This window comes from Sus scrofa, chromosome 1 (assembly GCF_054392235.1).
Source record: "Sus scrofa isolate SSC_HxYL_T2T_F1_AM1 chromosome 1, Sscrofa_HxYL_maternal_Yorkshire_Landrace_v2.0, whole genome shotgun sequence".
NCBI lineage: Eukaryota > Metazoa > Chordata > Mammalia > Artiodactyla > Suidae > Sus > Sus scrofa.
In genome coordinates, this window is record NC_139383.1 from 202,664,478 (window position 1) to 202,682,207 (window position 17,730).

At 47.3% G+C, this 17,730-nt stretch overlaps 1 protein-coding gene across 14 annotated transcripts in view; it reads left to right on the forward strand.

The window, feature by feature from the left end:
* Positions 1–17,730, forward strand: part of NTRK3 (neurotrophic receptor tyrosine kinase 3) — a 383,256-nt gene that overhangs the window by 312,126 nt on the left and 53,400 nt on the right. For all 14 annotated transcript variants that reach the window (XM_085010554.1, XM_085010518.1, XM_085010503.1 and 11 more), the window contains 1 exon segment: positions 10,908–11,038. In XM_085010554.1, coding sequence (XP_084866680.1) covers positions 10,908–11,038 — 131 coding nt within the window.

The window sequence follows — 17,730 nt, forward strand, 5'->3', positions numbered from 1 at the left end:
CAGACCGACCCCTAGGGCCCCATGTGGGGGTGTGGTTTCTAATTTTCCCTGGTCCTGAACTGGGTTTCCAGCCTTCCCTTCAGAACCACCCCTCACATTCTGCCTCCTGCTTTGGGGAAGACCGAAGTTAATGGGTCCTAAAGAAAAGCCTCCCAGGCTCTCAGGTGGGATCCCTGGCCTCACTGGGTGATCTGTTCACCTCCCAGGGTTCTTTGTGCCAGAACCAAAGTCTTCATTAAGGTCACTGCCGAGGGAAGGGATGAGAGAGAAGAGACTTCTTCAGGCCACCAGGCAGTAGCCAACTTTTGCAGTTGGTAAATGCAGGAGGTCTAAGGGCTGGGCTTCAGCCCACAAATAACTTGGATCCTATGCCCTGGTTTGCCCAACACGTGTGACAGAACCTGATACTGGTCTTTGCTAATGCCATTCTCTCTAAGGAGGTAGTAAGTCTGCTTGCAGTGGTGTAGTGGCGAGCACAGCTGTCTGCCAAGGATGTTTAGAGGTTTTCTCTGAGTCGTTCCAGGATGAGTTGAATTTTTGTAGTAAAGTAAACAGAGGTGTTCTCAGGACACCTGTTCTTGCACTAGGAATAGACATTTTAAAATGAACCTATCTATAGAACAGAAACACACTCATGGACATAGCAAACAGACTTGTGGTTTCCAAGGTGGAGGGGGAGGGAATAGGATGAATGGGGAGTTTAGGGTTAGTAGATGGAAACTATTGCATTTAGAATGGATAAGCAATGAAGTCCTACTGTACAGCACAGGAAACTGTATCCAGTCTCTTGGAATAGAACACTATGGAAGATAATATGAGAAAAACAATGTATATGTATAGCTGGGTCACTATGCTATACAGCAGAAATTGACACAACACTGTAAATCAACTCTAATATTTTTTAAAGTTTTTTTTTTTTTTTTTTTTTTTAAGACGATTGAAAGAAGAGCTTACAGAGAACTAGGCATTGGAGCTGATCTTGGGACACTGGCCGATTCTCCTAGTGGAGGTGGGAGGAAGGACCCCAGATGGAGGAGCGTTGTGGGTACAGCTATGTGGGCATGAACTCAGGACCTGGGCTCAGAGAACAGTGGATGGCCAGCCTCTCTGTCTGTGGCACTTATTTTATGCATTTCTATAGAGAATTGATGAGGAGGAAACCTGGGAATTTGGGCCATGTTATCAGAGTTCTCAAATATCAAAACTAAGATTAAAGACTACCTTAGGGCACTGATACTCTAAGCTAATGTATATTGAGCACCTACTATGTGCTCCTGCACTGTTCTAAGCATTTAACACCTTTGACCTCATTTAGAGATACTGCAACTCCATACCGTAGGCCCTTTTCTATCGATCTCCATTTTAGGAGTTCCCATCATGGCGCAGCAGAAAATAATCTGACTAGCATCCATAAGGATGCAGGTTTGATCCCTGACCTCACTCAGTGGGTTAAGGATCTGGCATTACTGTGAGCTGTGGTGTAGGTTGCAGATGCAGCTCAGATCTGTAACGGTTGCACAGTTAAAAATGAGGAATCACAAAACAAGGAGTTCCCGTCATGGCTCAGTGGTTAACGAACCCAACTAGTATCCATGAGGATGCAGGTTTGATCCCTGGTCTTGCTTGGTGGGTTAAGGATCTGGCATTGCTATGAACTATGGTGTAAGTTGCAGACACGGCTCGGATCTGGTGTTGCTGTAGCTCTGGCGTAGGCTGGCAGCTACAGCTCTGATCCGACCCCTAGCCTGGGTACCTCTGTATGTCGCAGGTGTGGCCCTAAAAAGCCCCCCCAAAAAATAATCTCCATTTTACAGGTGAGGAAACCGAGACTTAGAGAGATGGAGTGATCAGGGCGACCACTGAAGCGTTGAGTAGGGGGTGAGTAAAAGGAAGAAACCGGCATATTCCTTTATAAACCTTAACAGCCATGAGTTCATTCAATGTCCCTCAAACACATCACTCTACGCACATAATCTCATTGAATCCCTGTGACAATTCAGTGAGAAGGACATTTTCTTTATCTCACTTAGGAAAACAAAGACTTGAGACTGGTTTAGCAAACTGTCCAGTGCCAACTGCTGAGATGGGTCATTAACTGTAAATCTGTACCCAGGCCTGCCTCATTCCAAAGCAATGCTCTTCTTCACTCTCCTTGCTCTAATACCGGTGTCTTTTCTTCCTTTTGTATTTGTTGTACATATTCAAATGTATTGTTACCTCTGACTACATAGGTCTCTGAATGCCCATGTCTTCTCCTGCCTGAAGGGGTTCCTTTTTTTCTTGGATCCAAGGTAGCTGGTAATCATCCTGGCTAGTGGCATGTTCCATGGATGGATGACTGGTCCTTGGTTGCCCGTCTTCTGGTTCACGCTGTGGTTCTTCTAGGCATTTCTGCTTCCTGATCCCAAGACTCCCTGTGTGGAGATGCAGCCTCTCGGCTCCACTGTACCCTGGAACTGATGTCGTGGCCCATAGCTCCAGAGCTGGAGGAGCACCTTTGACTGGATTCCACTCTAGGTTTGCTCTGAGAAACCATGATGTCACCAGATGGACCTGGGGGCAGAGTTAGATGCTGGAGATGGGAGGCTGAGGCAGCTGCTGGAGAAGAAAGGCCTCTGGAGAGACTGGGAGGCAGCACAAACCCCTTGTATGGGCATTTTGAGTGAGAGGTTGACACTGTTGAGTTGGAAAGGGAGCATCCAGGCCAGAAGAGGGGGAGGAGGTGGGAGCCAGGCAAGTTGTTGAAGGGACGGATTCCCAGTCAGAGCCTTAGCTTCATCTTTCAGCACCTAACCTTCGATTCCAGATGCTCTCCTTGGGGAGTTCTTTTGCTTTTTGCTCTTGGCTCATCAGTCCATGTTTAATGAGAGCCAGAGGGGTCGTCTTCCCTGGGGGAAGAGCCAACAGGGCATGGAGATGAGGAGGTGGGTAGGAGAGGATGGACTTGTTGAGGGAGGATGCCATCAGACGCCCGTGATGTCAGTACACGTCTGAGCTCATGGTGGATGAGCTCGGAGCGGTAGCACGCAGGGCAGAGACACATCTGAACTTCTTGTGTTGGGGAACGTGAGCTGGAAATCACCCCAGAACAGACAGTCCTCTGCTGATCTTTCTCTTTCCTGCTTCCAGAAACAGCAGGGTGTCTTGTTTATTTATTCATCTTGGTGGGAACACAGTGTCTTGGAGTCTAAGGCTGCTACCTTTGGCCTAAGGGTGCACACGTGCCCCGAAGTGGGGACCTGGTATCTGCTGAGCTCCAGCAGACCCAGACGTGCAGGAGCCCTGGGCTCAGAAATCTGCGGGGCCAGAGCCTGAGTATTAGGATGTGGGACTCAGAACTGTCCTGGTTCCATGTAAGCCTGGTTTCTGGGGCCAGTCTTGGAGCTGGGACATAAATAACTTTGCTCTTTGGAACTTTCTGGATCCTTTCCCATTCTCACTCATCTTTTTTTTCTTTTTACTATTCCCTCAGCATCCCTCCTTCCTCCCTCTTTGTAGTGTTTTTTTTTTTTCTTGCTGAAGTCTCTGGCAGTGCATTAGACGTTCCTCTTAGTTCATTCATTCATTCATCAAACATTTACCCAGTACCTATTGTGTATTGGGCCCTGTGTGAGACCCAGTCAACAAAGTCAATAGCACAAGATATTGCCCTTTTAACTTGAACATCTGCTAGCACCCTCCAGAGTCCCTTTGCAAAGCCATCAAACTTTGAAAATAGCATGGGGTGGGGGAGCAGAGCCTTGGGGTGGGATACAGGCCAGCTTGTAGAAACATCAGTTTCCTAGACAAACAATCTTGAGTCAGCCTCAATGCGGGGCAGCGATAGCAACAGACAACGCTGGTATTCCTTCAACCAGGAATTCTTTTCCACATCATTATTACCTCCATTTGGTTGGTAATTGGGGACTCATTTAGAAATCTAAACCTCCAAGAGAAATTCTGCAGAGTTCTCTGGCCTTTGAAATGTCTTCCTTGGAAAATCTTGGCATGGACCCAGGAGGTCCTCTTGTTTTCCTAGTCTGTAAATCACCCAGAGCCATGCTCTGCTCTGTCCAGGTGGAGAACTGGAGGGGTTGGCTGCAGGCCACTACAAAGGGTCTGTAGCTGGCTGGGGGCACATTTACCTGGTCATGCTCTTATTCAACACCAAAGGGGAAGTTAGCTCTATCCCCTGCCTGCCACGCAAAGGCATGAGGCAAGAAGTGGCCAGTGGGGCCAGGAGAGGGGGCGGGGCAGGTCTGCAGCGGTGGGCGGACATTCCCACCACTAGCAAGGCAGGGGTCCTGCCCTTTCGGCGGTCGCCTTCCCTCTCAAAGGTTCAGAGCAGGCCTTCTAGCTGCCTCCTGCCGCTTCAAAAACCCACAGTTGGAGCTCCGGGAATGTTATTCTTTTCCATTTAAAGGCATTCCATTTCATGTGTAATTAAATGTGTGGTATTGCATTAATGTTTTCTTCTGAGCCTTTTTGGCAGCCTGAGACCCCGGAGTCTGGCCTGTGCAAAGAAAACACACTTCTCAGAGCTCCTCCCTTCCTCTTCCCGTCCCCCTCCCCCCTTTCCTGCCAAAAGCTCCCTCCTCCTTGGAACGCAGTTGCTCTCAGGACTCACTATATAATTGGAGGACCCCCAAGGCTGTGGAGACCCTCTGTTCTTCTCTGGAGCACCAGGGTCTCGGGTTATGCCTCTGGTGCCACCTTGGTCTCTAGCAGGCATCCCCATGGCTCACGTGGAGCTCAGGTGGTGACAACCAAGGGTGGCAGGACTGCGTTCATTGGAGAGGATTTTATCCTTATGGAAGTTGAGAGCTTTTTTGGGGTAGGAGTCACCGGGGTGGGCTGTGCTGACAATGGCTCCGCTGAACAGTCTGCCTACACTGGAGTTGAGGGCCTGCTGGGCCACTTCTAACAGTTGGGGCGTCTTGGGCAAGTTACTTAATCACCGTAAACCTCCACTTCCCCACCTATAGTGCTTGGATGGCACTGTGCCCTGTTTAAGGGAGTTGGGAAGACAAGTGAGACAATGCGTGTCAAGGGTTACTTGGCACAGTCCCAGGCTTGGGGTAAGTGCCCGATCAATGGCAGTTATTTTTATTATTAATAAGGGCCCAAGGGAATAACAATAAGCTAAAAGAGACAGGCACAGAGTGAAATAGGGTTGATGGGGGAAAGATCAGAGATGCCTTAGCAAGGAGCCTAGGAATCAATCAGGAACTGGGTATTACCGTGGGCAGAGGGAGAAGGAAAGCCAGGGTGGCCAGGAAAACCTACCAGGGCTCAGCTGAGAGGACTTGTGGCCAGCCCTTAGGGGTTCTGGGAGGCCTGCAGCAGAGGCCCTTAGGTGACAGGCTTCAGGGAAGGGCAGTCTCAGTGCTGCATGTGCATCCTTGGCCTCCAAGGATAAAAATTAGCTCAAGCACTGGGCACGGGGTGGCAGGGGGGCGGGGGTGGGCAGGGAATCTCTCTTCGTGCATTTTGAGTGTGGCGGAGGGAGCATGCTGGTTTGGGGGGCTGACATTATATTTGACGTACCGTGGAGTCAGGATGGCCCTTATTTATAACTGCCGACCCTGGGAAATCTGGTTTTTCTCTATCGATCAATAGCAATCTTTAGTAGGTGGCTGTCTCTGCCTTTGATGTCTTTATTCCATTGTCTGACAAACCTCCTCCCGCAAACTATTTTGGACCTGAAGGAGGAGGAGGTTGTACATCAAGGTGACAGGCTTGGCTAGGCGGCCGGTGACCCCCTGAGTCAGTGTTGGCCTGTGTCATCTTTTGCCATTTTATTTCAGGTGAATGTCACCACTCTTCTCCAAGTTTCTTTCCCAGCCACTATTTTGTTCATAAGTAGCTTGAGCTCTTAGTTAAAATCAACATCTTGCAGAAAAGAAGGAAACATGCTGTTGTTAAATGTCCATGGCGCTTCAGATATTTCCTAGTAATAATTTCTGTTACCTAAAATTTAAAAAATCAGTCCCCTTAACAACTCTGCCAAGTAAATATGGAGTGCTTCCATTCTGCAGATAAGGACCGAGGGCCTGAAGGAGGATAAAGCACTGTTAGTGGCAGGTTCAGGATTCAAATACAGAACTGTCTCCTTCCCCAAATCCTCACTCTTCCAGCAACACTATTTTTTACTGGGTTTTGTTCTTGCTCCTCATCCCTGGTCAGCACAGATGAGTGAGTAGTTGATGGCTGCCATACCTCTATTCTCCTAGAACACAGAAGTGAAGCTAACAATTGCCACCTGGGTCCCCAGCCATGTCTATGACCACTGGGTCTCTGCATGTCACAGAACCACTTCAGGAAACCTTTACCTCCCAGGACGAGGCAGCCCAGTGGGCAGAGTCAGGGAAAGGGGGTGACCACAGTCTATCCACAGACCTCTCAGGACTCTGAGGTCTTCTGCATAGAGGTAGTTGGTAACCTCCTTGGATAGTGACTCTGCTTCAGGTCAGGCTTGCTCCAGGCCCTGAAGACCTCCCAGCAGTAAATCCCACACATGTGGAATGAATATCCTGGTGCTCATTCTGCATTTGTCTGCTGAACCAGCTGTCCTATGGGAATAGGAAGCTCTACAGGTGGCTTCCTATGGGGGACCCCATAGGTGGCTCTCCAGGAAGGGGACCTCAGGAGGAACCAGGCTAGGAGGAGCCAGGATCATTTCCATTTCCCAAGCACAGTCCTGACTGGATACCAGCACCTTGTTCTCCCAGCAGTGCCTCTGTGCTGGAGCCTGGGAGGCCTTCCCATGGCCAGGGCTGTGCATCCTGCCTCTCCTCCTCCCCTGACAGTGTCCCCGGCATCTGAGTCTTGTGACCCAGACTCTGCTGGGCCGGCCAGCCAGGCAGTAAAAGGAGATTGATGCCCTGGCCTCCTAGGAAAATCCATCACTTTTTGGCGTGTGGGTCAGATGGCTCCACCAGAAGCAGCTCTGAGTGGTGCTGTATGAGCTAAAAATAAACGCAAAAAGAGACCCAAATAGAGTGTGGATTTCAGGCATGGAAATGCCTCACTCTCGTCACTCTCCAGGGCCTGAGCAGCGCCCTTTCCTCCCACACTTTCCCCAACCCACATCCTCCTTCCCGGGGCCTCCTAGGGACAGTGGGGGGACCCCCTTCCGCTGGGAAGATGCTTCATTAGAGTCGGTGGATGAACAGGTTAGAGAAGCTGGGGAGGAGGAGAAGAAAGAGGAAGACCAAGGGTTGAGCGTCTGTGGATAGATGGTCTTGGTGGCCGCACAGTAGGGGAGGACCGAGGAAAGGCAGCCTTGGCGGATGGAAAGAAGGCAGACTTGGGAGCCAGAAAAGGGAGAGAGGCCTTCTTTGGCCACATGTTAGCTCTGCAAACTTTGGAAAGTCACCCCCACCTCCATTTTCTTGTCTGTGGAAGGGGTACAATCACGAGAACCTCTCAGGGTTATTGTAAGAATGGCATGTTGGATGCATGGTAAGATTGGGCTTAAATGAATCCCCTTTACCTACTCTTCTTACTTTGGTTCAAGGAAAGAAGCTGCTCAAACCGTGTTTTGGAGTCTAGTGTCTTGCAGGTAACAGGGAAGTGGAAATGATTTGCTTTCTGCATTCAGCCCTGGTCCCACCTCTCTGAATCCTGGCTCATGGTTACCTTGTGGAGTTCTCATCCCCATGGTTGGGAGGAAATTCTCCCCTGGCAGGGGGGATTTATGGTGGGATGGAGTCCATTTTTATTTCCATTCCTTCTGCTGCCCCTTCTCAGATCTCCCCAGCCCATGCATGGATGCAGCTCAGGTATTGGTCTCAAAACATGTTCCCCAGCAGCTAAGGTAGAGTGAGCCCCGTTTCATCCTGAGCCACTGGGTGTTTCCATGTCTCTGAGAAAGATCTATTTGCAGATTTGGGGAAGATAATTTAGTGGGTGTGAGGCTTCTGTTTCATGCTTGAAGAGAGCAGACAAGTTCCCAGTATCACGGTCACCTGCCCCCTGCCAAGGTCAAGGCCCACAGCGGTCTAAGCGCTGACCTTTTGAAGCTGGGGTTTGCAGCTGCCCCCAGGATCTTAACTCCTGAGGTGTGGCTGGAGGGACAGGAAAAGGCTTTCTGGACACTGCTGCCATGTGGCTTGTATGTACCTTTCAAGGTTTGTGATTCTTGCTGCCGAGGGTGGGAGAGGAGATGGAGGGCTCTGAGATGGGAATAGGCCCAGCAGCTGAAGCAGTGGTGCCCTGCTCCCCATAGAGGATGCCCCTTCACCTTCTGGACTCACTGAATTGCTCTGGGGGCAGCTGATGAGGTCACCCTGCCTGAAGCTGTACTTAGCGAACTGGAAATGTATATACTGCTGCCCTGCCTTTGCAGAGGTGTGTCCTGAACATACGAAGTCAGAGGGGTCGTGATCTCCATTGTGAGGCTGCATGGTTGGGACTCTGAGATGGAGCTTGACTCAGCCTAGGCCCCACAGGCAAGTCAGGACTGCAGGCCTTCTCCTGGTCTTCCAGCTCTGATGCGTGACTAATATACGTGTGGGCATGGGATTTGTGGAGGCCAAACTGTTAAGGTGAACATTGGTCATCAGCCAGCTGATTTCTCACCCCACCAATGTCAGCCTGTCCCACTGGTTCTCAAAGAGGTGTGTGGGACCAGCAGCATCAATACCCCCTGGGGCCCAGTGAGAGAAGCTGGTTCTCCAGTCTCCTGCTAGACCTCCTGAACAGGAATCTCTGGGAGAAGGACCCAGTGATGGGTTTTCACAAGCCCTCAAGGTGATTCTGAGGCAGCTCAAGTTTGTTCTGCTGAAGCATTGCCAGAGGGAGCCTGGAGTTTCGGGGAGTCTGGGGCCACAGGGGGCCTGGCTGCCTTGGCCTGTCCATGTGCTCTGGATTCTAGCTCCATTTCAGCCACCAGCTGCCAATTCTTGACTTGGCCCTTGTTTTCCCTTCTTGTAAAATAATATCAATAACGATGAAAACACCAAAACACGCACCATCTCAAAGGACTTGAAGGTCTACAAAGCTTTTATACAGTCGCTCATGTAGCAGGTAAGTAGAACTTGTATTACCCTCCCACACCCACCTGACATGGGAGGAAACTGAGACTCAGAGTGTTTTGTGAGGTGAGCAAGCCCATAGTGGGAAGGACTCAGGTCCTGAGCCAGATGCCCCTGACTGATCCCATCCACTCGCCAGCCCCATCTTCACACTGAGGCCATGCCAGGAACCCTGGCGTCCTCAGCAGTCACCTGGGAATGATTACAGAACCATGAGTAGATGGCCTTCCTGGAGAAAACCTGACCTCTAACCTTCTCTCAGTGGGGGACCCCTAGCCTTCTCTTTCAAGGCCAAAGTGCTGTTCCTCAGAGACTGGGCAATAGCAGCAGAGTGTGTGAAAAGGGAACTGACCCTAATGCCCCTGTAAAGAGGGGGCTAAGCCTTGCAGCCTGCAGCAGCTCCCTAGCAGGCCCGAGCTCGGGTGGCTGGGAGGAGAGAGTAATGGTTTGTAAACACTTCTGCCCACAGATCCTTGCCAGCAGGTCATCTGGGACATGGGGGGCTACCAAGAACACTGACAGAAAAAAATAAAAAAAAAGATCTGTGTAGACTATTAAGAGAAGAATCCCTAAACCAACCAAAATACTAGCCAGGGCCCTGCAGCCACACCCCTCTGTCCTTGTCACATGTCCCCTTGCTCATGGGGACAGTCTGCCATGGTCCTCTGCCTCCAGCTTTCATATTTGCCAAGGTCATTTGAGACATCCCTCTCCCGGCCTCTGCGCTGCTCCTCATAATGTTAATACAGGTATTTAATTGGCTTCTGCCTGTTGAACGATTAATGGAAAGGTCGGTGAGTAATCTCCGGCTCGCTCTTTTCATCACCAGCCCACTTCTTGTACAATTCCTTCGAAGCATTCTTTCCAAATAGGTGGGAGGGCTGAGGTCACCTCTTTGCTTCCTCCTGGCAGACAGACTTTAATTAGGTCACTAAATTAGCCAAGGCCATGGCAGCCCTCTTCTTTGTGCAGACCCTTGTTCTGGGGCAGTCTCTGGACTTGCTTTTGTGATTTTGTTGGTTTTTCTTTCTCTCAGAGGAGATGGATTTGTCAAGTAGAGACTTCCCCTAGATAATTGTAACTCCCACTCTGTAGTCTTTATCATGAACCAGACATTGCACTAGAAGCATTGGAGCCATTATGTTATAACAAGAGCCAGTAGTGTGGTATGTGTGTCGGGGGGAGTGGCACTGGGCCAAACACTTTATATGGATTATCTCACTTAACTTTGGAAGAATTCAGGGAGTAAGATATTGGTATTAAGCCCATTTCATAGGTAAGGAAATTGAGGCTCTGGGATGAAATAATTTTTCTAAGCTCAAAAACTAGCAGGGAGAGGGAACAGGGTTCAAATCCGATTCTTGTATACCCAGTGCAGCCCATAGACCCATAGTGCACAGACGTCACCTGGTCATCCGAGAGTTTACTGAAGACTCAGATTCCTAGACTCACTGGATCAGGATCCGCACACAACCTGAGAGTTTACTAGAGACATATATTCTTATACCCAGTGGGTCAGTATCCACGCAATGCCCGGGGTTCCTGTGCACAGCAATCTTTGAGACTGCTTTGTAGTCTCTCTAGCAGCTACAGCTAATTATGCCCGAATCCTGTGTGTGAACGATCACTAACACTCTCTTCCAGCTAAGGCAGCTGTGGTTGAGAGAGGTGCATGGCGAGTCAGGGGCAGAGCTGGGATCTGATTCAGGGTGGGGCTCTCAAACCACCACGTGGTGACTGTTTTCATCCCTAAGGGTAGGTTCTGGAGCTGGCCTGTCCCTGCTGTGGGCTCAGACTCAGAAGTCCCTACTCTCCTGTTCCCCTGAGCCTCTAAGGAGGACAGGTGCCTGGGACTGACCTGGCCGCTCTCCTCTCTATCCCCTCCTGCAGATGTGCAGCACATTAAAAGGAGGGACATCGTGCTGAAGCGAGAACTGGGTGAGGGAGCCTTTGGGAAGGTCTTCCTGGCCGAGTGCTACAACCTCAGCCCCACCAAGGACAAGATGCTCGTGGCTGTGAAGGTAACTCAGAGGCACGTGGGCTCACGAAGGAGGATGGGTGGCTGGGGCCAGGGGGTGGGAGAGAGGGACCTGTTCCATCCTGGAAGAAGACACAAGTCAGTGTTATCACATGTAATCTGTGGGCCCTTGCTCTAAAGTCAGCAAAGTTTCCTCTGGACCAAACCAACTTCCTTGGGCTTCAGAGGTCAAGAGCTATGGCACTTAAGAGTTTGTGCCTGCAGTGAACCTGGAGGGACCAGTGATGCCTGTGATGGGCCCTGCTTTTATTCTGGAGGCCCCAGCTCACCCGCATCTCCAGCTGCCCCCCCCCTTCCTCAGTGACTTTACAGGATGTGCTGTCCATGCCTGGCAAGTCATTTGACCATTTCTCAGTAGAGTTGCTTGAGGGGTGGGTGGCTCAAGGAGGCCCTGGGAGCCCCTGCTCAAGGCAGCAGATGTCCCTGGGGTCAGTACTGAGCCCAGAGGAGGACCCCTCCCCATACAGATCTAGGTTCAGACCCCAAGGGCCAGCATGCCTGCAGGTTACTGCCTCCTGGCAGCTGCTGAGATGGGTCCATTAAACCACAGGGCTTTTGTATTACTGAGACAGCTGTGCACATTTGCAGCTGGACCTCAAGTGCTTGGAGCAGTAGCAAAGGGACTTTGCTATGACCAGTTACCCTGCCCCCACCTCTTCCAACAGCTAGCAGCTTTTGTCCATAAACGTTGTTCACATCTTTGAACACGATTGGCACCAGCAAGAGTCACATAGCCTCACTGAGGCACCCATAGGTCTCAGAAACCTGGCTCTGGAGCATGAGGTGGCCTCTGTGGGTGTAAGTGGAGCAAACAGGCCTCTGAGGGCAGTGTGAATTCTACATGATGCTGGGCGGGGAGAGGGAGATGACCCTCCCCATGAAGACTCTCGTCTGGGCCCGAAAATGTCCATCCTTAGCACTGAGGGCTCTGATCAAACCATCCTCATGATAGCAATTCCAGATTCTGTTACTTTTGGGTCTCTGTATTCATAGCCCTGTGTGACTGCAGAAGGTAAGTGCTGCTGTGGATGCTGGCAGTGCTGTGCAGGCTGCAGACAGATCATAGGAACCAGAGAACTGGGTGGAAGCCCAGCCATCGCAGATTAGCTGTGTGACCTTGGGCAAGGTGCTTTAACCTCATTGGGCCTTATTTTTTTTTTTTTCCCTGTATAATAGGAGCTATCTCCTCCTTAAAATTTTAGTGATTATATTATATAATATATGAAAAGTATTTAGTATGCTACTTGGGGCATAGTAAATGCTTAGTAAAGAATTGTTGAAGAAAATAAAAAATAAAATAAATTTAAAAATAAAAAAAATTCAAAAACCTGTAGTTCCCATCATGGCACAGCAGAAACAAATTTGAACATGAGGTTTCATGTTCGATCCCTGGCCTCCCTCAGTGGGTTAAGGATCAGGTGTTGCCATGAGCTGTGATGTAGTTTGAAGATGTGGCTTGGATCTGGTATTGCCTTAGCTGTGGTATAGGCCAGCAGCTGCAGCTCCAATTAGACCCCTATCCTGGGAACCTCCATATAGTAAGGGTGTGCCCCCAAAAACAAAAAATAAAAACTAAAAAATCATTGCAATTTGGTTTTATTTATTTATTTATTTATTTATTTATTTATTTATTTATTTATTATGGCCGCAGCTGCAGCATATGGAAGCTCCTGGGCCCAGATTGAATCCTAGCCTTTGCTGTGACCTATGCTGCAGCTTCGGCAACAGTGGATCCAGGCTGCGCCAGGCTGGAGATCTTGAATCTGAGCCTCTGCAGCAACCCAGGCCACTGAAGTCAGATTCTGAATCCACTGCACACAGAGCCAACTCCCCTTTGTTTTTATTAACATCCTTGTTGAAATTACTGAATGTGGTTAAGCACATCATATATGACCTTCCAAGCTTGCAGTGAAAATCTAATAGGGGTTGCCTAACTTCTCTGAAAGGCCAGAGAGTAAAAATTGAAGGTTTTGAGGACCATACACTCTTCCTTACAGCTACTCAACTGCCCATCCAGTGGGAAAGCAGCCAAAACCATACAGAAGTAAATGAGGCTGGTGGCTGTCTTTATATATATATATATATATATATATATATATATATGTTTTTTATTAAAGTGGTCATTGTCTGTTGACCTCTGCCCTAGAAAATAAATCACCCCATAAAAGGCTAATGATGATTATTGCTGATATCCCGTGTATCCATGTGCTCAGTGTGTCTCCATAGACATGGGCTGATCAGATGAGTGAGGGTGTCTGAACAGCTTGGACCAGGGATGTGGAAATGTTTCTAATTTTATCCCTAAACTTAGAATCTGCCCTTCCCTAGAAACTTGCATTTATAGGATGACACAAATCTACTGGGTGTTCCAGCATCCATCTGGGGACTGGTAAATGAACTGAACATTTTTGCTCTTGGATCAGGAAATGAAATGATGGCCTAAACCCTGGGAACCGTTTCCTTCTGAGCGGTCTGGCGTTTAGGGGCAGTACCCAGACTGGGTAATGCAGAAAATGTGTTTCTGTTTTCATACTTTTATGAGGGTTTCCTTCATTTCTTGGAACTGGGAACCTCAAGGAAATGAGTGCTCTGAGATTTTACACCACTAGCTGCCCAGCGGAACCACCCAGCAACCAGTCCCTGGAGAAGATGGTCATCGCCCCCCGGGACAGTCAAGAAATGGCACTTCCTGCTTCTCAGCTTCTTTGGATCTTATTCCTTTTTGCAGACCCCTTCTTGAGTTTGTTCTCAGGTCGATGCAGGGTAATTGTGAACTTCCAGAGACTACATCCACGTCTAACCCCAAATTAAGTGCTCCCGCAATTGTGGTTTTAAAGCCATTGGCAAGATTTTTTTTTCCCCCTGTATTTTCTAAGGTGGAAACAAGGAGCAGAAATCACAGCCTCTGTTCTGAAGACACTTGCAGTCTACTGGGGAGACAAGAGATGCCCGTGGAAGAAATAGAGAGCAGGACAAGACAGAGTGTAATGTGTATATGTGTGTAGTGTATGAATGACATTAAATCATGTAGTTCATGATGTTTTTAAATAGGTGGTGCCACTTTTAAGTGGTTATTTAACAAACAATAGACTGCTCAGAAGATCTCAAAAGAGTCTCCTCTAACAGACAAATGGCTGGAAATAATATGAGAAAGGTGTCCGAACTTATTAATCATCAGAAAAATGCAAATTGAACCATAATGATATACTTCTGTACACCAAGAAGAATGGCTAATTAGCAAATTTAGCAAAACCAAGCATCGACAAGAATATGGAGCTGAGCAACTTTCATACTCTGGTGGAAATATAAAGTGGTCTAATTGTTTTGAAAAACAGTTTGTCATTTTAGAATATTAGCATCTGTGCGACTCAGTACTTGCACTCTAGGCCTAGACCCAGCAAGTATCTATCTATATATCTGTCTATGTATCTATTTATCTATCAATCTATCTACCAATCATCTATCAATCTATCTAGCACCTCTGTCTACAAAGAGACATGTTTCAGAATGTTCATAAGCATTCTTTATAACAGCCAAAAGCTGGAAACAACACCAATGTCCTTCAGTGGAAACATGGATAAATAAATGTGCTATATTCACATTCGACGAGAAACTTTTCCACCAGGAAAACGAATGAACTACAGCTACATGCAACAACTTGGAAGAATCTCAAAAAGACAATGTTGAATGGAAAAAGGCAGATATAGAAATATTCATATGTACATACATATAGATATATGTATGATTCCACTTATTTAAATTTCCAAAAACAAGTAAAACTAAGCTCTAATGTTTGGGGATTCATATTTAGGTAGTATAAATCATTTTTAAAAAGCAAGGACAGGAGTTCCCATCATGGGTCAGTGGTTAATGAATCCGACTAGGAACCATGAGGTTGCGGGTTCCATCCCTGGCCTTGCTCAGTGGGTTAAGGATCTGGTGTTTCTGTGAGCTGTGGTGTAGGTTGCAGGCTGGCGTCTACAGCTCCAATTAGACCCCTAGCCTGGGAACCTCCATATGCTGCGGGAGTGGCCCTAGAAAAGGCAAAAAGCCAAAAAAAAAAAAAAAAAGCAAGGACATGAAGGAGTTCCCATTGTGATGCACTGAGTTAAGGATCTAGCATTGCTGGAGCTGTGGTATATGTCAAAACTATGACTCGGATTCAGTCCCTGGCCTGGGAACTTCCATATGCTGCATGGGGGCAAAAAAAAAAAAAATGCAGGGACATGAATTTCATAATTCAAAAGGACATGGAGGGTGGGGCATTTCTGAGGAATCAGCAATATTTTATTTTCCACTTACATCAAAAATGCACTGGCATTAGATTTGTGATAAATCAGTGTGCTAGAAAAGATTTTTCTTTCAAGGATTTATCATATTCTTAAACTATGCTTAATTTATTCATTTTATAAGCATTTATTAAGCACTTACTATGTTCTTGGCATTGTATGATGTACTGAGGTAGAGAGTGATGGAGTTCACATCTGAGAGTCAGAGAATATTAGAGCCCAGAAAGGATGTTTAAAGAGGAGAAGGGGTGATGATGATGATGGTTAAGGTGATGATGATTAAGAGAGCATCTAACAGAAAACACATATCAGGGTGCTCACCATGTACCAGGCTGTGCTGTAATTGGTGTATGAACAGTAGTGTTTCATTCTCACAAGAACCCTTAGAGCTAGGCAATGTCACTTGCCCCATTTCACAGGAGAGGACCTGGACCACACAGAGAGGTCAAGTAATTAGCCAAAAATCCCACAGCAAATCAAAGGTGGGGTTGCATACATATCCAGGCAGCCCCTTTTTTTCATAGGTGAGGGAAGCAGAACCTTGTCACTGCTTTTCCTGTTTTCCTCTCTCTTTCCATGCTCTGTTCTGGGTGAACCTGAGCATTTTGCCAAGTCCTAAATTCTTATGGTTTTATCTAGTGTAAGGCTTGTCTTGTCTCTGGAGGTTTTTGTACTAATGCCAATGACCATATGATTTATTTCCAAGATATCTAATTAGTTCTTAATTTTACCATGGTCTTAATTTTATTTCTCTCTCTCTTTTTTTTCCCTGCATGCCTCCTTGGTTTTTTAAACTATTTCTTCACTCCTTGGGGGCATTTCCTTATTGTAATATCTTATCAACTTCTTCCTGTCAAGTTAGCATTATCAGCAGGAAATTCCTGTTCTGGTAATTAATAATTTTAATCATTTGAATTGAGTATTTCTTCCAATATGTCTGAACTGCAGCTCTCAGGTTCCTTTTGGTTTGGAGGGTTGTTTTGGTTTTGTTTTGGGTGTTCATAATACCCTGTTTCAGTTACTTTAAGTTGGAGCAGGAACTTAAAACATTTGTGAAAATAATCTAAGTGTAGAATCTCAGGATTTTACTATTTTCTCAATTTTTGAAATAGATGTTCCTCCCATTTTTAACATCTTTTAACCACTGACTTTTAGCAAGTCTTTCTAAAGTATTCATCCTAAGTTCCATAAAAGCAGCCCAGTCTTTGCACTCATATTTCATTGGTTTTTATGACATTTCATTCCATTAAGTGATGACACTAACAGGTTTAACTGTCCTAGTGAATTTGGGAACAATAACAGTAGACTGTTAGTAAACTCTTCTCTGGGACAGAAATATCTCTCTGGGTATCCAGCCAGTGGTGACTGTTCAAGATATTATGGACACCTGTCCCTCTGCTTTGCAGAAGTCATGGGAAGGGCCAGCTAAATGCCCAGTCCAATATATACACATGGGTCAATTGAGAGGGTTTCTGGCCAAAAGAACAGCACATGCAAAGGACCTGAGGCAGATACAAGCTTGGAGTGCACAAAGACAGAAAAACCAGTAAGACTGTGGTGTAAATGATGAAGGGAGTGCGTTGTAAGAGGAGAGGAGGTAGAGAGTTATGAGGGGATCAGGCATTTAGAGCTCATGACTATGTTAAGGAGTTAGGCTTTTATCCTAAAATCAAAGGGAAGCCAGTGGCCACTTTTAAGCTAGGAAGACAGATCTGAGAAGGGCATCTGTGTGTGTGTGTGGTAACTACTCCTCTTCTTCCCTCAGAAAATTGTTTGAGAGTCTCAAAAGGCAGAAGTGACAATGGATTTTGACAGAGAGAAAGACAATTTTCATACTTAAAAAGGATTGATTGGTGTGTGTGTGTGTGAGAGAGAACACGCAGGAGTTTGAATGTTTGGGAATGTGTGTTATCTCTGCACACATAATAAAGTGCATTTCAGTATATTAATAAAATCTGAAATGGACATCCATTGAAATATCTCTCCTCCAAATAAAAGAAAAGGAAATGGGAAGCAGCAGAACCCCTGGGCTGGATCTGATAAAGATGTAATGGCTAGAGTTGTTGGGAGCAGTTGAGAAATTTGAGTGTTCTTCCCATCTGGACTGTTTCCCTCCCATCAGACTAAACAGCCTCCCTGAAGCCCAGGGCTGGAGTGGGTGTGTGACCTGATGTATATACAGGGGAGACCAGGAAGGGCCATGCTTCAGACTTCGGGGTAAAGAAGGCGATGGGAGGGCAAATCCCAGATCTTCCCTCTGCTCTGTGATTACCTCTTGAGGGGCCCAGACAGGAAGCCCTTGGCTTCATAGAGCCCCTGGCACCCCATCTCCCTGCACCAACAGTTGGCAACCATGAGAGCACCAGTTCTGTCCCATGCCACTGGC